General features: G+C 42.8%; 1 protein-coding gene across 2 annotated transcripts in view; it reads right to left on the bottom strand.

Moving 5' to 3' along the window:
- Nucleotides 1–23,666, bottom strand: part of WLS (Wnt ligand secretion mediator) — a gene marked incomplete at both ends in the record, with an annotated part of 132,572 nt that extends 108,906 nt beyond the window's left edge. For both annotated transcript variants that reach the window (XM_080692964.1, XM_080692963.1), the window contains one exon: nucleotides 23,561–23,666. In XM_080692964.1, coding sequence (XP_080549090.1) covers nucleotides 23,561–23,666 — 106 coding nt within the window. The remainder of the gene's footprint in view (nucleotides 1–23,560) is intronic.
- Nucleotides 23,667–24,730: the final 1,064 nt, after the last annotated feature.

Here is a 24,730-nt window from a genome sequence, read left to right on the forward strand (position 1 = left end):
CTGACTCCTTCCCCAACTGAAGTTGATTCTCTTGGCTGCCTCTGGGAACATTTTAACCCCTCGATTAGCAATTGCACAGTTGGTTTAACTCAGACGAGACAGTAGGCCAAATGTAGTGGTTTTTTAAAAAAATGCCTCCTCCATCTGATAACAAAGGGGGCATGATTAACGAAGTTCCCTTTGTGTCCAAGCTCCATTCTGAGAGAAAGAGCTTTCCTCCCCCCTTTTATGATAGGGGGTCTTTTCCTACTCTGCTCATCACCCACACAATCTGTTCACAGCCCAAACAGACAATCCAGCCAGTCTGTGGGGAGTTCCTAAAACATTTCTGTCGTGAAAGCAGACGGGATGAGCAGGACCTCATCTCCACAAAGGACGATGGGACATTTGGCAGAAGAGTTCACAAAGGGAAATACAGACAGAGGCCCTAAGCTGAATGGATTTGTCCACAATGGAGAACACAATGCCAGTCCTAACAGGGACTTGTCAACGTTCTGGTCAATTTACAGCCACCTCTAGTTCGGGCCCCCTTACTCCATTGCTTTTAGAACGGAAGATTTTTTTTTTTTTTAAAGAAAATACAATTAACAAGTTAAGTAAGTTCAATTCAGTACTTTAAGGATCCTTCGTTTTTCCTAAAACTTTAAATATAAAAACAAAAAGTTAGACAGAGTCTAGTTCCAAATCGACCAGCTAAGGGAGTTGAAGTAATATGTGGAAAACACTTGGCATGTTGCTTGGTGTAGTTAAGTACTCAAAAACTATTACCTAGTATTTTCATCATATGCTGCTATGTTTTATTAATGACTCGTGGCAGGGTACTGGGAATTGAACCCAGGGACATTCTACCGCCAAGCTCAATCCCCAGTCCTTTTTATTTTTTATTTTGAAACAGGGTCTTGCTAATGCTAGAGGTCTTGCTAGGTTGCTGAGGTTGGCCTTGAACCTGTGATCTTTTTCTCTCAGCCTCCCAAGTACTGAGAATTACAGGCATATGCCACCATGCCCAGCTTCTAATGATATTTTTCTACATGCCCTGCCTATATACTCATTTAAAAATGGTTCCACCTCATCTGTCTTTCGTGCATTACACAAGATGGTCACTTCATGTACATTATCTTCTTTAAGCCTACAGACCCACAGTTGGTTATTGGCAGGTGAGCCAAGGTCTGTTAGTTGGCAAATGGTCACTTTCCTGAGATCTCAACTCAGTCAGTTCACATTCAAGGCTTTCTTTTCTATGACAGCACAGATGAACAGATGGTTATGTCTTGTGGCTTTTTATATTCTCCAGTATATAGCAAAGTAGTAAGATATTTATCAATCATTATCTGAAATAAATTTGTTATCTGTAGGTAACCTAAAGACTCTAAGGATTTTCATAAGTGCCTTTAAGAAACAAAGAAAAGACATGCATACGAAAGAGCAACATATTTGGCTTTGAGGAAAATCATGCCTTCATTTTTTGTTTGCTAACGAAAAGCATTACCAGGTCCAGTTAGCAGATAGTGAAGGCAAAACGCAGAACGAGGGACTGAATGATAGATCTACGGAGGCTAACAGCACGGGGGCCTGATTTTTTCACACTTTGATCATAGCTTTTTCTACTAAGCCCATTGTTAACTTAGTGCCTTGAATGAAGAGACTCTTGTCTTCTTCAGGGATGGGGATGTAAATCAGTGACAGAATATTTGCCTGGTATGCAGGAGGCTCTGAGTTCAATCCCAGCATGGAAAAAAATCGTGTTTCAAATAATCACCCCATATTTATAGATCTGTGTCAAGCCAAAATTATTCAAAAATATCATTTTATCTAATCTAGACCCAAAATATGCTTAGAATTCTTAGTCTATTATTTCTCCTAATATAGCCCTTAAAAGCAGTCTTATTTTATTGATCTGGTGTTTCCAATAAAATTTAAGTTTCCTTAAAGGCCAGATCCATGTGTGTGTGCCTTCTGTAGCCAGGGATAACCCAGTTCAAGAGTCATAGTCACATGAGCTGGCTCATTGCTTGTCCTGTCTCACAGCCTCCGAGGTAATGCCTACAGAAATCTCACCAGAGCCATCATCAGCTCTGATGAAATTTCCCACTTGTTCCCAGAAATACTGTTCTGCTTGGGCAGGTGTTAAAGCTTTTCTTCTGCTCTTATGATCTGTGCAACATCCTGTGGCCATCTACTTCACACAGACCTGCAGCCCAGCAGGAGTGTGTGCTGAGATGAGCTTTGCTTCAAAGTTGGCAGCCTAGCCAAGTCCTGGCAATTACTTCAGCTAATGATCTCCACCAGCCACTTGGTACTCAACAATGGCTCTGAACACACACATGAACATGCACACACACACACACACACACACACACACGTACACATACACTCCATTTCAAACACTGCTATAATCAGAAAAGCTGTGCTGACAGAGGTTGGCTCCATAACTGATTTTATGTTTAATTATTAAATGAAGACTTGTTTCTTCCAGATACACCATTTGCAATATAGCAGTGGCTTTTACCAACTTATCCTTAAATGGAACACATAGTAAACACATCAGCCTCTATGTGCTGCGAGAGACAGGAAACTGCTCAAAGATACTTGAACAGAAATCTATCGATCATCAGTCAATCAGTTAGTAAGATGAAAGTGAAAAATGTCCAGAGCCTGAGCTGTCTACTAGTGACTCTTTTGAGAAATTAAATGTTAGCAGATCTCACTTCTCTCAGTCATTGAATTCTACTTTATATTTCGTTAGCTTCATTCTCAGGATTCATTGGAAGGACTCCAGTAATGTCGGGGCCATATTCTCTGAGTTCAAATTCAGTAAGAAAAAGAGAGAGGTTGTCTCTTTCTGGTAACCTCCATATAAATCTCAGAATTACCTCTCATTAGATAAACTTGAGCCACGTGTCTGTGTGGCTAGCACTTGGCTCAGTCGCAGGCTACCACTTGAATCAGAGATTAAAATGTTTCTAAGGCCATGTGGACTGAGACCTGGGAAATCAAGTTTCACAGGGAAATTCTTGGTCCTGCTATCAAAACAAATAGGCTGAAAGAACATCAGACAGCCAGAAACATGCAATCATTCTCCTCAGTAATTGCCCCCTTTTCTAATCTTCAATAAGCTGCATTACTGGAATGATGAACTTTTGAAAATGGATTATTAAAAGAAAGAAACAATCAGGAAAGTAACCAAATAAAAGAGACTTTCCATTGCAATTAACCAAAGAAATGTACATTAAAATAATTCATGGCACATTGGCAAAAATTTTAAAAATCAAAGTAATGCCCAGTACTGGCCAAATACAGGGAAATGGAAACTCTCAGATTTGGCTAGAATTTAACGGTGATTACCACTAGTCATCAAAATCTTTAAAAATTAAATTCACAGAAGTAAAACTGATAAGAAAATAAGCAAGAATATGAGTATAAACTATAACTTTTCCCAATTTTCTTTTCTTTTGATACTAGGATTGAACCCAGTGACATCTACTTCTGAGTTTATTCTCAGCCCCTTTTCTCTTTGATTTTGAAGCAGGGTCTCACTAGGTTACTAAGAGTCTTGCTAAGTTGCTGATGCTAGTCTTCAACCTGCAATCCTCCTGTCTCAACTTCTTAAGTATTAGGATTACAGGCATGCACCACCACACCAGGCTCCAGTATTTTTTTATAATATCCTTCAACCTGGAAATACTGTAAAATTCCAACAAAAGGGGATTGAGTAATTTAATTATGATATCTTTTCCACGGATTTCTTATCAACACCAAAAATGGACTTTCAATGCATATGTATTGGAATGGCTTACATGGGGGAGGAAGCTATGCCACAGAAGAATTAGTACCGTGGATAACCACATGATAGCACCACTCCCTAGCTAAACTTAGTTTCATGCCTATCTCCCAGGTGTTCTCTGGCTTCTCCTTTAAGATTTACCAAGTATCCCAAAGACCTTGATTTTGCCAAATTATTGAACAAATATGAAAAGAGATATTCAACAACTGTTCTGAAAAGCAACTGAGTGTTGCTTGGGGAAAGGTAAAGAAAACAGACCACAGGTGGCACTTACCTGTCCTGGAAGACAGGCTTGCAAGGAACATCTGGATAATATACAATGATTCCTACAACAAATGATTCTATTTTTTATTTGAAAAAAAAAATCCCTCTGCTTTTGTCCTCTTCTTCAGTCTTTCACTAGGTAGCAATTAATCTTCCAAATCTCCAACTTCTTCCTACCACAAGCAAATCTACTGCCTTCCGAAACCAAATGTACCATACAGTTAGTTATTCTCCATCTCAGTTTCCATAACTTTAAAATGTGAATATCCCTGGTGGACTGACCTATCATAGAATGTGTTTGGTAAGATCAAATGAGATAATTCCTACAAAAGTACTTTGAAGAAAGATAAAAGCACTATACAAATGTGAGGTCTTGGGCATATCAAACAGGTACCAGGAAAAACATCACAAGGGTCTGTGGCTGGTCTCTGGCTCCTCCACAACCTTCACATTCTTTCCCTGCAGTCCTTTCTGAGAACCAGATGTTTGCTTGCAAAATTTCCCTGTGGCAAAAGGGCAGGCCCTTTCTAATGGCCAAATTGGCTCAAGAGTGATTAAAAAAGTATGGTGCTTCTAGATGTTGCCAAAGATATCCCCAAAAGAAGACACATGCCTGGTATAGATGGGAACCCTACAATGGAAAAGGGCTACACATGAACACATTACAGGGTTAATGGTTTTCATATTATTTCAATCAGACCATGACAGTTAAAATTACTAGAAGATAGCCGGACGTAGTGGCTCATGTATGTAATCCCAGCATTCGGGAGGCTGAGACCGGAGGATCGCAGTTTGCAGACAGCCTCAGCTACTTAGTGAGGCTCTCTGCAACTCAGTGAGACCCTGTTTCAAAATAAAGAATAGAAAATAGGAGGTCGAATTCCTCTGGGTTCCATCCCCAGACACACACACACACACACAAAAAAAAAAAAAAAAAAAAAAAAAAAACCCTAGAAAATATAAACTGAAAGTGAGTGTTCTTTAGGATTAGAACACAGTACTCTCATTAGCAATAATTTATAGTACTCCAAATACCTTCCCAAGGAAATCACTGCTAAAATAAAAAAAAAAACCCGAAAAGTTGTTTCTTGGTAGGGGTGTGCCTTTTTATTACAGATTTATATAGTGTTTCTTCTATAGTTTCTTCATTTTAAAGAATGTTAGAATTTTATGTAATATGTGGATGGGTCAATTATAAGCACACTGAAGTTCTTAAATGTCCTTTTTAAATCCCCACCCCAATTACATCCCTCCCTTGAGGATATTTACAATCCTCTATGACACATGCTCTGTACCTTCTTGGTTCAAGGAAAACACACCTACAGCATTTCAAATTAACTACTGACCCTTACTCTCACACTATAAACAAACCCTTTTCAAAATCTCAATTGCATTGTGTCCACATTGATTAAAGCTTGAAGCCTGGTGACCTCATGTGGTGTTAACTTCTCCCATGCACCAACAGCATTCCGCCTTTCTACTCAATTACCCCCTTTGGTGCCAGAGGATCGCTACCCAATGAACATACACAATGGACTTCTGCTTCATTACACTAACCAACAGCAGGATAGAAATAAGCAGAAGAGAAATAAACAAGCTAATTTATCATGAGGACAGAGCAAGCTTTCACCAGTCTCGCCATGGAAAACTTCAATGGTTACTGGGAATATCAATAGTCTGGGGGTGATGTTTATGATCTTCCAGATTACAGACAAAGCCACAACAGAACCTCACTGATTAAAGAATCTTACAGATTAGCAGGTGTGAACACACGCACACAAAAACCCAGTGCCTTATAACTTGAGGATCCTACGTCAAAACTACTCCATAATTATTTGGGGAAGCACAACCTTGGGCTTTGGATAATGTGGGCTGACACCCTGGTAATTTGGTCCAAGTGTTCAACCTAACTGTGGGGCCTCCCTTATTCATCTTGGTCAGGGGGGACCTAGCCTCTTTGTGAGAAGGGTCTGGTCCCCCCCCCCTTCATTAGGCATGGCAAGGGCACAGCGGTTGATTAAATTAACAACTTTGGAGGGCTTCGGTCCCAGTTCCCAGACATTAGCACCATCATCCAGAACAAATTAAAAGTCTCACAGCAATTAAGCAGATTTTGAAAATGAATTTCCCATGGTTCAATGGCTCAACAGCAATCTTGAGTTAAGTAGTAGAGAAGTGAGAAGGGAGAGCGGAGGAAGTGACTGCTGGTTTTCCAAAGTAAACATGCAACTGGCAGGAGCAGCACCAATACACATCTGAGCCTCTGCTAAGTACGACTTTTGCATTTTTTATATAAAATTGGATACATTCACTAAAGGTCAAAGAATGAAACTTTAATGGAATGGATGCATTAAAATGATCTATTTCAGAAGGATATTTTTTCCTGTCGTCTTTGCTTTAATTCTTTTAACATCATTGAATTCTTGTACCAAATATAAATAGATTTTGAGAGGGGACAAAAATACCTATTTCTTGTCACTAGATTTTCAACTCAAACAATCTTCCCTGAAGATTGAAACCATCCACATTTTTTCAACCCAAGGCAGCCAGGCTCTGAGAAGGCAGAGCCCTTTCAAGCCAGCTTCCCAATCACCTTGGGCAATTCACCTGTAAGAACTTAATTCCTGGGTAACAGGAATAAGATGAATAATAAAATAGTCCCAGCCAACTCTTCTAGTGCATGCCTGTAATCCCAGTCCTTGGGAGGCTAAGACAGGAGGATTGTAAGGCCAGCCTTGTCATCATAGTGAGACCCTGACTCAAAATAAAACAAATAAAATGGGCTGGGGATACAGCTCAAATATAGAATGTTCTGGAGCACAAAATATACAACAGTCCCTATCATATTCTAAGTGTTTCCTTTTTTTCTTTTTTGGTGGTACTGGGGTTCCTGGAAGCCCTTCTACCTCCGGGCTACACTCCCAGACCTATTTTTTATATTTTTATTTGGAAACAGGGTCTCTTATGCCAGGGCGGCTGGCTTCGAACCTGCGCGATCCTCCTGTCTCCACCTCCCAAGTGTGGGGATTACAAGCGTGCGCCACCACGCCCGGCACAGTGTTTCCTATTTTTGAGACACTGCACTGAGGTCTCTTCATCCATTATCTCATCTAGTCCTCATACCAAAGTCATGAGATCAACACTGTGACCCCTACTTTTCTCTCCTAGGAGATGAGGACATTCAGGCGCTGAGATTAAGTAGTCTGTTCAATGCCTTTCCTAGGGTGAAGCCAGGATTTGAATCCAGTCCTTTTTACTTGCTCACATTTACAATTGCAAACAGTCATTTCCAGTGGAGTTCTTAGTCTTTGGAGCAATGATTGGTCCACAGCCAAAAATGTACCATTATTTTCGAGGAAGAGAACATGATGATACAGTTGAGAAGGAACTGCTGGCATCTTTCCTTCAAATGGTTTTCTCTCCACCTGTACCAATCCTGCCCCTCATCTCTACCTCCATGCCCCGTCCCGTTTATCCCACCCTTAGCTGGAAGGTCTCACTAGGAAGTGCAGCTTTAGTGTGGCTTTCTCCTTGGCCTTGGCTTCTTTCTCTCGCAAGCTTATACATGAGCTTCTTAACACTCTGTTCCTACCTCGTACCTCTGCCTGGCTCTGCTTGGAAGGCTGCTCCTCGCCTGCAGGCATACATGTAGCACAGCATGTTTCAGCACCGCTTGGGAACCTGCAGGAAGGTGTGCTGAATTCATTCCCACCCACCAGATCCACAAGCCCGGACACAATGGAATGCAAAGGTGGTTATGTGCATGAATTACATTTACTTGTCAAGGGCATTTAAAACAGCTGACATCATAAATACATTACTGGTCTCTAAGAACAACCATAAGTAAATCTGCATAGTTCTTAGAAGGGAAACAGAAGATGAATTTTTCATCTCTAAGAGTTCACAGTAAAACTATGTTTTTGGTTTGGGTTTTTTGTGGTAGTTCTGGGGACTGAACCCAGAGCCCCTCTTCCTCTCAGCTATACCCCCAGCCCTATCTTATTTTTTATAAGAGTCTCAGTAAGTTTTCAGGGGGGCTTGCTAAGTTGTTGAGGCTGGCCTTGAATCTGTGCACCTCCTGCAGCCTCCCAAGTTACTGGGATCAAAGGCATGTGTCACCACATCTGACAACTTTGAGATATTTTAAAAGAATTCTCTTCAAAATAGCCTTCGTGGAGCAGAAGAAAAACATGTACTTCTTAAAGACCCTAAATCCTCTAACGTATATTCATTCAGCATTTCAAATTGAATATTTAAGATCCAGAAATACATGCATCAGTGTGTGTTCCTTTCCTCCCAATAAATCTTATCAATCAGTATGGACAACTGGCCACAGTCAATTCCCTGCCTTTAAGGCTAAGTAAAGATCAACATATAGAGAACAAAGAGGATGAAACCTTCTACCAGTGTGAGGGGGCTTCGGAGGCGGGGTACAAATCTTATTCTGTCTCTCAGCCTTCTCTGGGCCTTAGTTTCCTCAATATAATATAAGTTCCTTTCCAATTCCAAAAACGACATAGTTTTTCTTTCTTAATTCCTTTCCCTCCCTTCCTTCCTTCCTTCCTTCCTTCCTTCCTTCCTTCCTTCCTTCCTTCTTCCTTCCTTCCTTCCTTCCTTCCCGTGGTACTGAGGATAGAACCCAATGGCATTCTACCTCTGAGCTACACCCCCAGCCCGATTTTTTACTCTTTATTTTGAAACAGGGTCTTACTAAGTTGTGGAGGGCCTCACTAAGTAATTGAGGTTGGCTGTGAACCCGGCCGGATCCACCTGTCTCAGCCTCCTAAGTACTAAGATTACAAGTGTGCGCCACCACGCTTGTAACTAATATAAGCATATAAGCATATATACCATGAAGGTGACAAAATCTTCTATCTTCAAGTGAAAAATAAGAAACCTCTTCCTCATTTAAATCTTTTGGAATGCAGCATTAAAAATTTAGGGAAGATCTTAAAGTTGATGTATTTTAGCTACCTCCATAAAAGGTCCAAAATGCAAGGCATTTGTTTCTATGTGTCTCTTCAACAAATATTACTGAATACCTTTGTTATACTGGTCTGTGATAATTCTTGTTCTATATAGCTTATAGTTTTATAAAGGCTTTAAATATATATATTGGGAGGGTGGGAGGGTTGAACCCAGGAGTTCTACCACAGAGCTATAGTATACTCCAACTTTCTATTATTCATTTTGAAACATGGTCTTGCTAAGTTGATGAGGGTCTTGCAAAATTGCTGAGGCTAGCGTCCACTAAGTTCTTCCTGTCTTAGCCTCCCAAATACTGGGATTACAAGTGTATGTGTGTGTGTGTGTGTGTGTGTGTGTGTGTGTGTGTGTGTGATCATGTCTGGCTTAGAGGTTATATTTTAATCATTATCTTTTGTTTAAAGTTTCTGACAACACAGCAGTACAAGTCTAGTTAATGTTTCAATAGCTAACATTTTATAAGCAAAAAAATCAATATTATTTCTCAAAGTTTGACTTTCAAAGGTCTTTGTTATGTATCTTATAACTAGAAGGGAAAAAAATTTCCCAGTGATTGACGATTCCAATTTTATAATGTTAAACAGAACAACTGGGCTTCACCTTGCAGCAAACAGAGATGGAATAGATCTCTTCCAAGTAATGAGGTATATCCATTTAAAAGTCCTGCTATCTGGGCTTAGCTATGCTATAAAGAGCCAGGAATACTGGTACCGAATTTTAAGAGGCAAAAATCTAATATTCAAATCAAGCTTTGTGAAAACTACCACCAACCAAACCAAAGAGTAAATTAATCACTCTACCAAATGTGAACAACATGCTATTTAGACTACTGGTTGGATAGATTATGTCTCATAGGAAAACTCTCAACCCAGACTGTTGGCTTTCTAATTTTATCTAAAACATTAAGAGGAAGAAATAGCTTGTCACAAGCCAGAAGGGGTGGCGCACGCTTGTAATCCCAGCTTTCAGGAGGCTGAGACAGGAGGAGAGTGGTTCGTGGAAAGCCTCAGCTACTTAGTGAGGCCTTTTGCAACTCAGTGAGACCCTGTTTCAAAATAAGGAATAAAAAAAAAAAAATAGGGCAGGCAGTGTAGCTTGGAGGTCGAATGCCTCTGGGTTCCATCCCCAGACCTGTGAAAGAAAGAAAGAAAGAAAGAAGGAAGGAAGGAAGGAAGGAAGGAAGGAAAGAAAGAAAGAAAGAAAGAGGAAGGAAGAAAGAAAAGAAGAAGGAAAAAAAGAAATAGCCTGCCACTCTGTGTGTGTGTGTGTGTGTGTGTGTGTGTGTGTGTGTGTGTTCTTATTGAAATGTTACTTAGCTGTAACTTCTAATTCAGGGAACTGGCTCTCCTGTATTAAGTGGTCTAACACCTCTGGGCAGGGCCACGTGAAACATGTAAGTTATGTTCGCTCATTTAAATCCCACAACCTCCCTGTGGAGCAGACTTTTTTTTTTTTTTTTGGTGGTACTGGGGTTCCTGGAAAACCTTCTACCTCTGAGCTACACTCCCAGACCTATTTTTTATATTTTTATTTGGAAACAGGGTCTCTTAAGCCAGCAAGGCTGGCTTCGAACCTGCGTGATCCTCCTGTCTCCACCTCCCAAGCGCAAGGATTACAAGCATGTGCCATCACACCCAGTGAAGCAGATTTTTTTTTAAAAGATGAGAAAACTGAGGTTCCAAGCATGAAAATGGTTTGTCTAGTTGCAAAGCAAGTATTCTAACAAATAGATAAATCAGAGAGCTACCATTGATAAAATGACATTCCTGCAGTTAGAAATCTGATCACTCAATGGAAGGATTAGTTTTTCAATGAACAAAACCCATCATATGGAAACCCTTCAGGCAACATTTTGCTGTCATTAAAGTGATTATTTCCCAAGAATCCTCTAATAAGTCCAAGTCATCAACAGGTACCTTTCAAAATTACCGTAACTGCCCCACTTTGTGGAAAGAGTTAATGGTCTCCCCACACAGAGCTGGTTTAAGTACCTTATCAAAGTCCTTACCCAGAAAAATTCCTGCTTGTACATATACTAACCTTGGTTTTGTAAAAATTCCAAACACCCTGCTCAATCTTCTCCCAAACTACACTTTCTTTTTTCTTTTTTTTTTTAAACAAGTAGATGGGGTCAGGGAAGAAGGTAATGGAAAAATTCTTTTGCTATCTTTAAAAAAATGCTAATTAAAATATGACCTTAGTGCCCTTTTAGTTTGAAAATATACAAATTATCCTGTTTTGGTTTTCCTTCTCTTTCATCACCCAGAAATACCATGTTCTCACAGAGCGAAACTTTGTTCTGTTCAGGCATGTTCAAAGAACAGAGCTGGGGACTTAACACTGGCATGCTCAGGGACCTGCAAATACTGCAAGTATCAGGAGTGAATAAGATCTCTGAAGTCCCACAGATGCCCACAACAGCCCGGACCCCAGTCACACCCACCAACAATTCTGCAGAAGCTGATCCAGTCTAAGTGGAGTGTAAGAGCAAGGTTTGTGGGGCAGTCAGTTCAAAGCCTCAGCAAAACCTTATCTAATGCTTCCTTAGAGCCAGCAAGCAGGGGCTGAAGCTGGAGTCTGGTTTGTACAAGTCAGAACAGGCTCAGGAGAACAGAAAAAAAAAGAAAGGAATGTGGAGATGAGTCTCTTTCCCATCAGAGGCATTCCACTCTGGGGCAAGTTAAGGCCTTAAATGAGAGTAGATAACGCTTCTGAGAACCAGGATGAGAGGACCTGGAAAGGGCCCATCTGCTTTGAGAAAGGGCTGGATTTAATAACATTTGGTGCCCAACTCTTTGGTTGTGATCACCTGCAGGCAAGCATGCTCCACAGAGACTCTGAAGTCAAGACTCACTTCAGCTACATTAGATGGTACAGAAAAGCGTAGAGCTTTGGGACTGCTGAATTTCAACAAAAAGGGAGATGATTTATTATATAGTATTCCTACCTCTCAAATCACACAAATATACTTATGAGTTGCAAAGGCAGAAGTGATTTTGTGACTTCTTTAGTATATAATTCAGATCCCAAAATGTGGGGCCAGGTGACTTTCCCCAAAGCTCCCTACAACTTGAGAACTTGAGAATCATGGCTGCACAGACATCCTGCAGAAGCACAGCAGTGAGTCCTAGATTTTTAGTCTCATAAGCTTCAGACTGAGTGCCTTTTTGTTATTGTTGTTTCATTTTTATTTCCATGGAGGAAGTAACTGTTTGGGCACTGGGGATTGAACCCAAGGACATAGGGATTGAACCAGGGGCAGTCTACCTGTGGGCTCCAGCCCCAGCATTTTTATTTTGAAACAGGATCCCATTAGATTGCTGAGGCCAGTCTCCAACCTGGAATCCTCCTGTCTTACCCTCTCAAGTACTAGTATTACAGGCATGCATCACCATGCACAACCTTAAAACCAAGCACAAGGACTGTACTTGAGGTAGCATCAGTAAACATACTGCATGTTTATTTTGTTTGCCTTTTTTTAAAGAGTTTTAAACTTACATTTCCCCAAGCAGGAGGAAGGGAATATACCATACCTCCATCAAGCAAGCAAGGAAGGAATTCAAGGTGTGTGTGTGTGTGTGTGTGTGTGTGTGTGTGTGTGTGTAATTCCATAGAGAACTTTCAACTCCACATATAACAGAATAAATAAGGTATATAATTATATTACTCTATAAGAGATTACTTAAGTTTAAGTAAGTATACAAAGACAAAAGTGAGAAGATGAAGTTATTGCTCCTTTATTTCCAAGTATTACAACAGAAAAGTCAATCGAGCTATAAAGAGTATAAGTTGGAAAGTTCCTACACATGAAATCAGAGAGCTGCAGAGAGAAATAAATGAACTCTCCCAGGGAAACACAGAAGGAGCTAAGCTTTGGAGCACTGACTGGCATCAAGACCTGAGTCCAAGCCAGGGCTCTGCCTTTCCTCCTGAGACTCCATTCTTGCTAAAACAAGGTGGTCTCAGAGACCCTTTCATCCTCACAAGTCAACGCTGACAAGCTCTGCAACTTCCCTTCAGGCCAAACACCACCTGAGCATACAGGTACAGGGGCCCACTTGGCTGCATTCATGGCGCATATAAAGCAAGCACACAGCTTTATTAAAATTGTGTACAAAGAAAGCAAAAGTCGTAGACTCCAAGTAAAGACAGGAGAAATTCCCCTGGGAATCAAATGTACATGCCTTAGAAGAATAATTTGGATGTGTGTCGCTTACTAGTTCTCTGAAACAATATTAATATCTACCATTTTGGGGAAGGGTCATAATGAGATGTTCAGATAAAACATTAAAGGTGTGAATAAGCCGGGCATGGTGGCACACACCTGTAACCCCAGTACTTGGGAGGCTGAGACAGGAGGATCGCAGGTTCAAAGAAAGCCTCAGCAACTTAGTGAGGCTCTCAGCAACTTAGGGAGACCCTGTCTCCAGAAAAATATAAGGCCTGGGGGTATAGGCCGGAGGTAGAGGCCCCCAGGTTCCACGTCCAGTAACACACACACACACACACACACACACACACACACACACACACAGAGCAAGAATAAGAGAAAGCAGGATAATCTCCCTGAATTTTTGAGCTCAAATGTGGTAGCACTTTGAGTCATTTCCATTCCTTTTGTTTCAACAATGAGGAGTTTGGCAGGGTGTAAAAGCAGTGAGAGACAGAAAAAGGAGAATGGGAAAGATGGCTATGGGCTTACAGAGTGTTTTAGAAATCATATCTCTGGTAGGCCTGGTTCATGAGACACCTTAACAGGGGCCCTACCCTCCAAATGGTGGATTTGAGGATGTTTAATTCCAGCAATTCTTTGTGAGCCAGGAGGTCTCTGTTCCACATCACCATCGAGAGAGGAAGCCTGGGAACTTGTGTTACTTAATCTGAGATCATGGATGTCCTGGCCAAGTTCTTCCATATGACAGGATGTCCTCCTGTGACCAGGTGCTCTCCTTTTGTGAGTGTTTAGACAGGGTGAAGGCAGCAGTTAACTGGCCCATGTCAGCATTCATGCACATGGCCTTATTAATCTTAGGGCTTAAAAAACGCATTCAACCATTTTCAGACCAATTACTTTCTTTCTAAAGAAAATCAAACTAAAATAACTTGGCCTTTTCTTTCATTTATTTCTGCTTTCTTGGAAATAGGTATCTATGGATAAAGCCAATAAGCTAAAATTAAACAAAAGTTTGAGAAAGCTCTATAATTTGCATGGGTCAAAGAAAAAAAAAGAATCCCTTTGCAAAAGAATATTGACAATTGAGCAGGAAGAGATAGAACAGAGAATTATTCCTGAAGGCCTAGGATATAAATGATCATAGCAGATAGAGATGCTAGCTCAGCTTGGGGGAAGTGGGTAGCTTCAGAAATAAGTGTTTCATTTGTGGTACTGGGGGTTGAACCCAGGGTCATTCTACTTCTGAGTTATACCCCCAGTCCTTTTTTATTTTATTTTGTTTGGAAACAGGGCCTCACTTAGTTGGTAAGAGTCTGGTTAAGTGGCTGAGACTGGTCTCGAACCTCAATTCTCTTCTTTCAGCCTCCCAAGTGCTGGGATTAGAGGCTTGAGCCAACATGCCCAGAAGTAGGTTTTAGACATGCAGGCCCAAGCTGTGTCCATAAGAGGTATCTCATCTGTTCACACTTTTCCTTTTTATCCTTTGCCTTACGTTTCCCTTCCTCAGCCCATATTCTACTCCCATCTTCCTTCCACCCTGACAGTGGCCTCCTCTTTTCTTCAACAGAAGCATCAGAACCCATCGTGAAAGCCAAGGGGCATTCTGTGGGTCTGTCATTTTGACAAGCTTTCCATCACACAGCTCAGACGCCCCTGCCTTTGCCAGGTGTGATACTTTCTTTTGGAGGGCGCTGGCATGGCACGTTCTCAGGCTCTGCCCTCCCCAGCACAGCCTGCAAGCACTAGTCAAGACTTATAAGGGTTGGTGTGAGGGCTTGCTATGCATTAGGAGCTGGGATTGTTTGTTCAGGAAGTAACTAGGTCAGTGATCAGGGATGGGAGTGGCAGGTCTCGGGAAGGAGAGAAGACGAAAGAGGGGAGACTGAGCTTTCATCTTCTATTTAATCCACGTAGAATCCGCTTCATCACGCTTGCTCCTTTGTTTCCCATAGAAATTGAAGGGACAATGGGAGCAGAGTTGCATTAGGCTCAGACACATGGCTTAGTATTCAATCAAGGATCAGGCACTGGTGTCAGCCTTCCTAGCTCGCTCTTTTTGCCCCCTCCAAAGAAAAGTTCCTTAAAGGAGCCTGCGATGCATCTGAAATTCGAGAAAGTCACCATAACTACTTCTCTGGGTCGTTATGAGCTTTAAGTGAATGAACACATTGAGACACCTTTCACAGTGACCCAGCAAGTCCTGAGAAAGAAACAATCATAAGAAGCCAATTGTCTTGCTCCAGGGCATTTGATATCAACCTGGGTTACTTCTGCTTCCCTCTAAGATTTCATTAGGGATGGAACGGAGCGGTTGGGTGGAGGTCCGGGAGGGGGGAGTAAAAGGCTAAGGATGCTTGGTGTTTTTGAATTATGAAATATATGAATTCTTCTTTTCTGTAATCCCTCCCCCTCTCTCTTTTGGTACTGGGAATAGAACCCAGAAGTATTCTACCTCTGAGCTACACCCTCAGCCCAATTTTTTATTCTTTATTTTGAAACAGGGTCTCACTGAGTTGCAAAGGGCCTCACCAAGTAGCTGAGGCTATCCTTGAACCATGATCCTCCTGTCTCAGCCCCCAAATGCTGGGATTATAGGCGTGCACCACTACGCCTGGCTTAACCATCTCTTTAGAGTAGTCCTTTCATGAAGAGGGAAAGTGAAAAAATATTTTTCAGAAACCTTTAGGTTTGAGAATTTCAATGCCTCTAGCTCCTTCTCTCCACTTCAGACCCCATCTGGACACTTTGTCTGGGAAATGCCCATATTTAGCACATGTGTCTATTTAGGTCACCATTACAAAACCTCAGAGAAGAAATGAAGCCTATATGAAATAGTATGTGATCATTTCATAACCTGATGCTCCGTGTCTCCTGTTACCGCTTAAGAGTTTCTGTCAGAATTGACAGTTGCTGGCTGGGCATAGTGGCACACACATGTAATCCCAGCATTTGGGAGGCAGAAACCAGAGGATTACAGTTCTCAGACAGCCTTAGCTACTTAGTGAGGCCCTTTGCAACTCAGTGAGACCGTTTCAAAAATTAAAAATACTGAAACACAGGGCTGAGGGTGTAGCTCGAAGGTACAATGCCTCGGAGTTCCATCCCCAGTACTGGGGAAAAAAAAAAAATTACAGTTGCAGCAAGGTGAAATGGCACATGCCTGTAATTCCAGTGTTTGGGACACTGGGCTAGGAGGATGTCAAGTTTGAGGCCAGTCTCAGCAACTTAGCAAGATCTTATTTTAAAAATAATTAAAAAATAAAAAGGGTTAGGGGTGTAGATCAGAAATAGAATGCTCCTGTGTTCCATCCCCAGTACCAAAATGGGGAAAAATGAGAGCTGCAAATCTTTCAATAGATAAAACTTATCAGCATTTTCAATAGATAAAACCTATCAGCATTTTCCCCAAAGAACAAAATGTACCTATTTACAGTATCAGCTTGTCGTTTTCAGAAGAGCCTCTGGTTTGGAATGCTTTCATTATTGTGCATGGGTGTGGACATACACAAAAATGGGCCTTTGGAGAAAAGAATTTCCAATTTCCAGCAAGTGGCTCAACTACTCCACCCTCACCACCAATCCACACCCTCTCCAGCCTCCCTTCTCTTACTTTGAAAATGTCCAGACTCATTATGTAACTACATAAATAACTTAAAACCACTAGCCAGGGAAAATAAAATCAAGTGATCTTCCTTACAGTAGCAGAATCTCAAACACTTCATGGTTAATGAACTTGGCTGCTCAGGCAACTGGATGATTCATACAATTACCAGGACTGGTTAGAACTTGTAAGAAATTGGATGGACCGGCATCTGCAGACTTCTGAAAGGTGTCCTCCCCTGGCCCTGGCATGCTTTAGTCTTCATGGCTGGACTCTAAGTATCATCATACTGAGTGTGATTCTTTTTGATGTCACCGGAAGTTTAAAAATGAGAAAATTTCCCTTTTTGGTGTTCCTCAAGTCTTTCTACATTCAAACCATTTCTACTCAGACCTAAAACCCAAGTCTAGAAGACATGTGAGGAGGGACACCTAATGGTTGATAGTGATGGGAGACTGACACGAGTCTAGGCCTACTTTTGACCCTAAGTGAACGAGGTAATCTTGAGCCATTTTACTAGATCTGTCTGTTCTTACATGGCAAAATGGGTATAAAAAGACCCATTTGACAAAGCTGTTTGTGAATTAAACTAAGCAAGTGATAGTCAATTACATGGTGCACATTCAATGCATGCTAAACATGATTTATATTATTTTGATCATATCTTTATTTCAAGATGAAATATTAACTTAGTGAATGGATGGTATAATTAGGGCTTAGAATTTTGTATGTTCTCAAATTCCCAATAAATAAGTGAAAATTATCTTGATGCCAGGAAACTCCATAGTACATCTTTTGCTGGTAGCTTGGATTAAGAAGGACTCTCCTGAAAGCATGGTGGCACACACCTGTAATCATGGTACTTGGTAGACTGAGACAGGAGAGTCACAGGTTTAAGATCAAACTCACCAACAAAGCGAGATTCTCAGAATCTAATGAGACTGTCAAACAAAAAATAAAAAAGTCTTCAGGTGTATCTTAGAGGTAGAATATCTCTAGGTTAGATTACTCAGGAGCACAGCCCCATCTTTTAACCCCCAGTCAGCATGTGGTTATATGCTGAGCATATAGTAGGCCCTAATAAATACTCTGCAAATTAGGCAAGTAGTACACATGAGTTTTAAGCAAAGAATCTTCAAAGAAACTCAACAAACACTAAATCTCTATGGAAACACTTTTGTGAAGAAGATAAGGTAAGACTCTTTCTGTGGTCTAGATGGATTTTTTTTTTTTAATCCAAAGGCCAAATTATTATAAAATGTCAACCAGGTAGGGAAGGCTGTAGTTTAAACCTGGGTTTCAGGCATAGAACTTGAAAACCTCAGAGAGCAACACACAGTGGTATTTGTTATCTTCAGGACATGTTCCTCACTTTTATTAGGGAAAGATGCAGTAGAAGGCTAGACAGGGGGTACTGAAGGGCTTCAAAATCATTAGCACAGCATGAATTCATTACAGGTCAAGCAGATTCATTCTTTCTTTCTTTCTTTCTTTCTTTCTTTCTTTCTTTCTTTCTTTTGTGGTAGTGGGGATAGAACCCAGGGGCATTCTACCTCTGAGCTACACCCCCAGCCCTATTTTTTATTCTTTATTTTAAAACAGGGTCTTACTGAGTTGCAAAGGGCCTCACTAAGTAGCTGAGGCTGTCCTTGAACTGTGATCCTCCTGTCCCAAATGCTGGGATTACAAGCAAATGCTGGGATTACAAGTGTGTACCACCACACCTGGCTACTTTAGCTTTTTAAAAGCCGAACACTATTATTTCAAATACTAAAAAAAAAAAAACTCTAAAGGATGAATTTGTGAGCTTACACTATACTCTTAAAAACAAAATTAGATTTTTTTTAAAAAAGAAAATTGACATGATTTAATCAGATAAGAAAATATGTGAGATAAAGAGGCAAAATTAAATATAAAAGAAATGTGGCCAGGCATGGTGGTCCACGCTTGTAATCTCAGCATTTGGGAGGCTGAGACCGGAGGATCGCGGTTCAAGGAAAGCCTAAACTACTTTGTGAGGCCCTTTGCAACTCAGTGAGAGAGACCTGTTTTCAAAATAAAGAATAAAAATTAGGGCAGGGGGCGTAGCTTGGAGGTCTAATGTCCCTGGGTTCCAGCCCCAGAAAAAAAAAAAATATATAAGAAATGTGGACTAACATCAACCAAAAACCAATTAATTATTGTTTTTCAAGATTCTCAACAGATACCCACATACGGGATCACAAGTATTGCATCACTGATATATGCTCTGCCTAAACTGTAGTTTTAATTTCTTAAATTCTGCAACTTTTGAAAACACAATAGCTGCAGAAACCAAAGCTTACATGAAGAGAGCAAAATGAAGATTGTCAACAGTTTCAATTTTAACAATAATGACACAATAGTATTGCTATATCACTGAAAGGGGAAGATAAATTCACCTACCATTTGAGAAAATTGATTTTACGTATATGTGTATGTCTTATATACATTATATTCTCTGCATTGGAAAACAAAAGGTCACTTATGTAAATGAGCTTTTGATAGAAATAGCCTTCCTAACGAAATAATACCTGGTGACGTGCTGATATTTATTTGAAGTAGAAGGGTGGAATATCCCTACTTATGGGTATGCTTATATAATACAACCATTTTCCATTCATCTAGTCTTGATCTTCATACTCTTAGTAGTTTTAGAACAGGAGGGGACAGTGACCTGCTTTCTTATCCATTATATCCCCCAGACATGACTAATTTGAAGCTGAGCAAATTGCACATAATGGGCCAGAGATTCAAGTTCATGATTTTGAGTCGGCTGCAATCTTGTTTCAGGCACATGGTCTCCCTCCCCTCCCCCTTTCTACACCCCTGCAGCTGCTTGCGCATGAACTAAATTCACTAAACATGAAAGCAAAGGGAATGTATTTTTTTTTTAATTTTCTGTGGGCTTATTTTTAAGGAGGATAAAGATTAAGCTGTATCTTTAGAAGTATGTTTTTACTCAGGGGGTTCTTAAAAATTTTAAATAAATTATAAATACCAAAGAAACTAGCCACTTAAGAAGGCTTCTGAATACATAAGGAAACAATCAGATGCCTTATAGTGACTTGAAGTTTTCACAAAAGCATAATGTAGCTCTCTGAATTTATAAATAACCCCAAGTGTTATTATATAAGATAGTGGTTTTAAAGCCTTTTTATAAGATCCCCGCAAAAAGTTTAAAAGTATATAGACAATGGTGTAAGAAAAACAAACACCCAAAGCAAACAAAAAAGTAAACAAACACACTTGATAAGGTCATTGTAGTATGAGAGCATTTAGGTTGGCTAAATCAAAGCACGATCCCTCCTATTTGCTTTGATGGCTAATGTTTTCTCCATCAATTCTAGAAGGCTGTACCAAACATCAGCCCAGATTCCACAGAAGACTCTCTGAGTGGACACAGTGGTACATGCCTGTAATCCCAGTACTTGAGAGGCTGAGACAGGACGATTGCAGGTTTGAGGTCAACCTCAGCAACTGCTTCAAAACAAAAATTAACAAGGGCTGAGAGTAAAACTCAGAGGGAGCTGCCCCTAGGTTCAGCACCAGTACCCTCCCCAAGGAGGAGACAAGCTTATTGAATAGCCAATGTGGCTGGCCACTGCTGTTTGGAAGTGGTGATTTATTTTTACATTGTATACATAGGTAAAATGTGTGCCCATTTCCGATTAGGAGCTGGGCCATCCTCTCTTCCTGAGCTGCCACACATGCAGTGGCTAGTTTAAAGTGAACATTTCTTCTCATTTGGTCTAGTGCAGATATCAAAAAAGATGCTTCACACCCAGGACATATGACCCTTTAAGCAGCAGTGGCATTGAGCAGTGGGGTTCTCTTCTCCCTGGGGAGACCAGGAAGTGGTTTCTTTACCTTCACTTTCCAAGCCCACAAATTGTTTTATAAACTGATTCCACTTGTCCACTTTGCTGAAGTTCTGTCCTTTGCTCAGTTTCATCCACTTTCCAGTTTAGGGAAGTCAGGCGGGAAAACATAACACTTACCTTTTGTTAACATGCATTTCCCATCTTTTGTGTATTATAGCATCTCCAAGGTTCTAGATTTGTTTAAAAGCAAAAAGCATTACTGTCCCAGTGCAAAAGGTAAAGGCTAAGACACTATTCAGTGTGAGCAGGATCTAATCTGTTCTGTCTGGGGAACAAAACTGGGGGGGGGGCAGCTTTTACAACTAAGGGAAGAGAAAAGCTAAGCAGTAACCTTAACGAATAATTTCCCCAATGAACTATTACAGAAAGCAATATATTAACTGAAGGGAATCTAGCTACTGTTAGATTTTTTTAAGTGGTTCTGGGGATTGAACTCAGGGATTTTCTATTTCCAAACTACACCCCTAGCTCTTTTATTTCTTTTATTTTTTGTTTTTGAAATAGGGTCTCCAGAGTCTCCCTAGGTTACTCAGAGTCTCATTATGTTGCTGAGGCTGGCTTCAAACCTGTGATCCTTCTGTCTCATCCTCCCAAGTATTGGGATTACAGGCATGCACCACCACAGGAGGCTTGTCACCTGTTGTCCAGTATGGTCATTAGCCAAATTCTGTGGGAAAAACAACCCTTAGCATTGCTTACTACAGATAAATCCTGCTTTGAACAAACAACTCTTCTGACTCTACAGTAATTCCAATATCCAGCAGCCATTCACAAGTGCCCACGGACCTCCTCCACAGTAGGAGGATTCTAGGAATCATTGTAGTTCCAGAAGTGTCCTAGGAAACCTACAACACGGACAAAGAGCTCTCCAAGCCCCAGAGATCAGCTTTAGAACACGAAAAAGAAACGCACACCAACAAACACCAGGAAACTATGTGTAATGGTTCGCTGCTTGTGCAAAAACCTCAAAGAGGATGAAGGTCAGGCAGGGATAATAGGCCAATTTAATTCTGAAAGCACAAGGTGCAAGAAATTTTAATTATGGTCTGCCACTGAAATCACACAAGATCCAATGGCATCTAGCTGCAACTGCTCATCAAGGGAGACAAGAGGTGTAATTGTAACCGCTGCATAATCACTGCCAGGGCACAGAGAAGGCTGCCTCTAGCTCCCAGCAGAGAAGGTATTAAGAGCCTCGACAAATTCAATACAAGGAAACATGGAGAGTGTACACAGCCAAACAAGGGCTGGGGACACAAAAGCCACACCAGGTGTGTGTGTGTGTGTGTGTGTGTGTGTGTGTGTGTCCGCGCGCGAGTGTGTGTGTGTGTGTTGAGGGTGAGAGTTTCAGAAACAAAAACAAGACAAACAAACAACAACAACAACAACAACCACCGAAGAAGCTGTTTGGCCCACACCGAGAATTGGAAAACTCTGAGCCCTTTCAGCTTTGTGGATACGCAGAAAGACACATCTCCTCCCGGAACTCCTGGAGGCTTCACCCACTCTCCTTTGTTTAGAACAATTAGCTCCGATGTTACCGTGATTTACAGTACCGGGCTCCCTGAAACTCCTTCCCATCCAACCCAGCTCTGGACGCAACACCCCACGCACAGGACCGGCGGGTCGGAGCCAGGGCAGTCTGGCTGCGCCGCCGCCCGCGCCCGGGGGCCGGTCCTGCGCTGCCCGCGCTGCGCGGGCTCCGGGAGAGCAAAGCGCACAGAAAACCCTTCGGGGGACTCTCTCCACTCCGCAAAGTTGCGCAAGAACCGGAGCCGAACCTCCCTGCCTCGCCCGCTGCAAAGTTGGCGCTGAAGTTCGTGCCGGGACGTCCCAAATCTAGAGGGGGGGGGGGAGGGGACGCGAGGGCGGGAGAGGCGGGAGGAGGGCTGGGGATGGAGAGGAGTGCGTGGCCCGAGTGGACAGTGCGTGAGACTGTCTTCACCCGGAAGCCCGTGGGGCTCCGAGAGGTCTGGGAGGTGGACACTACCGAGGTCCCCTGGGGCGGGCGCCGTCGCCCAGGCTCCAGGGAGCTGTCACCTCCCGGGAGGGCGCCCTCCTGGGCGCCTGGACGGGACCCCGGGCCCCAGACATTCCGACTCTTGGGGCTCTAAGAAGTGGGGGAGGGGAGATTCCCTAGGGGCCCGGGAGGCCCAAAGCAACACTTTCCCCCCCCTGACCTCTCCAACTTCCCGCAGGCAAGCCGAGGACTCTCTCTCAACCCACCCTGCCCCATCCCACTTCCCAGCTGCAGCCCCGACCTGTCGGCCGCGGAGGGCGGCGTGGGGGAGCGGCGAGGCGGCCGAGGAACCCAAAAAGGCAGCCCTCACCCCTCGCCGCCGAGACAGCCCCCTGCCTTTCCACACGCAGCCACCGCTGGCTTTTAACAGAGCTCCGGGTTTGCGCTGGGCGCAGTTCCCCGACTCTTCTGTTGTTCCTAAATAAAGTCGATTACGTTGGCCTCGCGGAGCTGATTGGAAGGGAACGCCGAGGATAAGGGGTGGGGGGGCGCGGGAAAAAGCGAGGGGGGCCTGAGCCATCAACTTTGTAACCCAGCGCTTCCTCGGGCGATCCGTCGCCATGCTTAAGAGTCCCACCCCCGCACCCCCCTCCTGCCTCTCAAGTGGATACTGAAACTACGCCAAAACTTTTCCCCCTCCTTTTCTCTAGCCACTAGACTGGATTGTGCCCCACGGAGCCCCATGGAGCTCTGCTTTCTTAAGCACAATAGCCGGACTAATTAGATCATAGAAGCAAGGCAGTGATACTGTAACAAGTAGCCCAAGAGGCAAAGAGGAAGGGGCCGGAAAAGACAGAAAGGGGGAAAAGTTTGCGGCTCGCGCACTTACCGATCAGTCCTCCCACCAGAAAGGCGATGATTTGGAACACGAGCAGAATCCCACCAACAATGCACAGCTTCTTGGTGCTCATATTTTCTATAATTGCCCCAGCCATTTTTGCGGCCCCCCCCCTTTTTAAAAATTGTCTTTTCTCCTTGAAATAAATGTTTGAGGGTGTGCTTTTCTGCTCCCTCCCTTCTCGCGCTCCCTCCTCCCTCGCCTCCCTTTCTGGGCGCTGCAAAACTTCAGGGGTGCGGGCGCGCAGGAGGATGGGACCCGGACCGCAGGCGCCCGCGCGGATTCCCCCGGCGCAGCCGGCTCGGGCTCCCCAGTGCCCGGAGCTGTGATTGTGGCCGCTCCGCCGCCTGTGGACGCTTAAAGGAGCAGGGAAGCGGATCACATGACGCCGCCTCCCTCCCTTTCTTCCTCCCTCCCTCTCGCGCTTCCTCCCTCCCTCCAACCTCCCTCTCTTCCTCTACTCCTGGCCCGCCAGTTCGGGGATCCGAGCTCCGGCCAGCGCTGGCGTCCAGCTCGCGGGTCTGGCCCGCAGCCTGTCCCGCCAAGGGCTGGTAGCGTCTGGGGTATACTGTTGTTGTTTGGTTGTTAAATGAGGTTTCCTCTACTCAGCTGCTCACACGTTTCCTCCTCTGGTTCCCAAAGTGCGGGGTTTAAATCACCCCCTGGACCGCTTTGCAGACCTTTAACGTGTGCGTGGTCTTTAGGAAATGGTCCCTACCTCCAGCCCCAGCTGCTAGAACTCTCTTTAGGAAAGAGGAGGAGATTTTTATTTTTAAAGAGAACCAATAGATGCCAAGTCAGAGCACCGAGATGCAGAATAAAGTCTCAGTTCGGCTTCTTTCTGACCGGATCCGGCCTCGGTTATGGGATGCATCGCCAGCTAAATCCCCCCCTCGCTCCTGGAGGTACCTCTGGCTCCAGCCAAAATGAACCACTGTTCATTACTCCACCCCTGGGCTTCCAGAGCTTTGGCTCGGACAACTGCCTTAAAGGAAACATGTTCTACTCCATCACAAACTTAATACTCCGGTTCAAAAACCAACTCCTCTAAAAATCATTTTTAATTTTCCACACCACTTCCAAGTAGGATGGCTGGGAAAGAAGCCTGTGCAATCCAGTTTACATTCTCACCTCCTTGTATAAGGACTTGTGAGTAAACAT

Source organism: Muscardinus avellanarius (assembly GCF_963383645.1).
Source record: "Muscardinus avellanarius genome assembly, chromosome: 3".
Classification (NCBI taxonomy): domain Eukaryota; kingdom Metazoa; phylum Chordata; class Mammalia; order Rodentia; family Gliridae; genus Muscardinus; species Muscardinus avellanarius.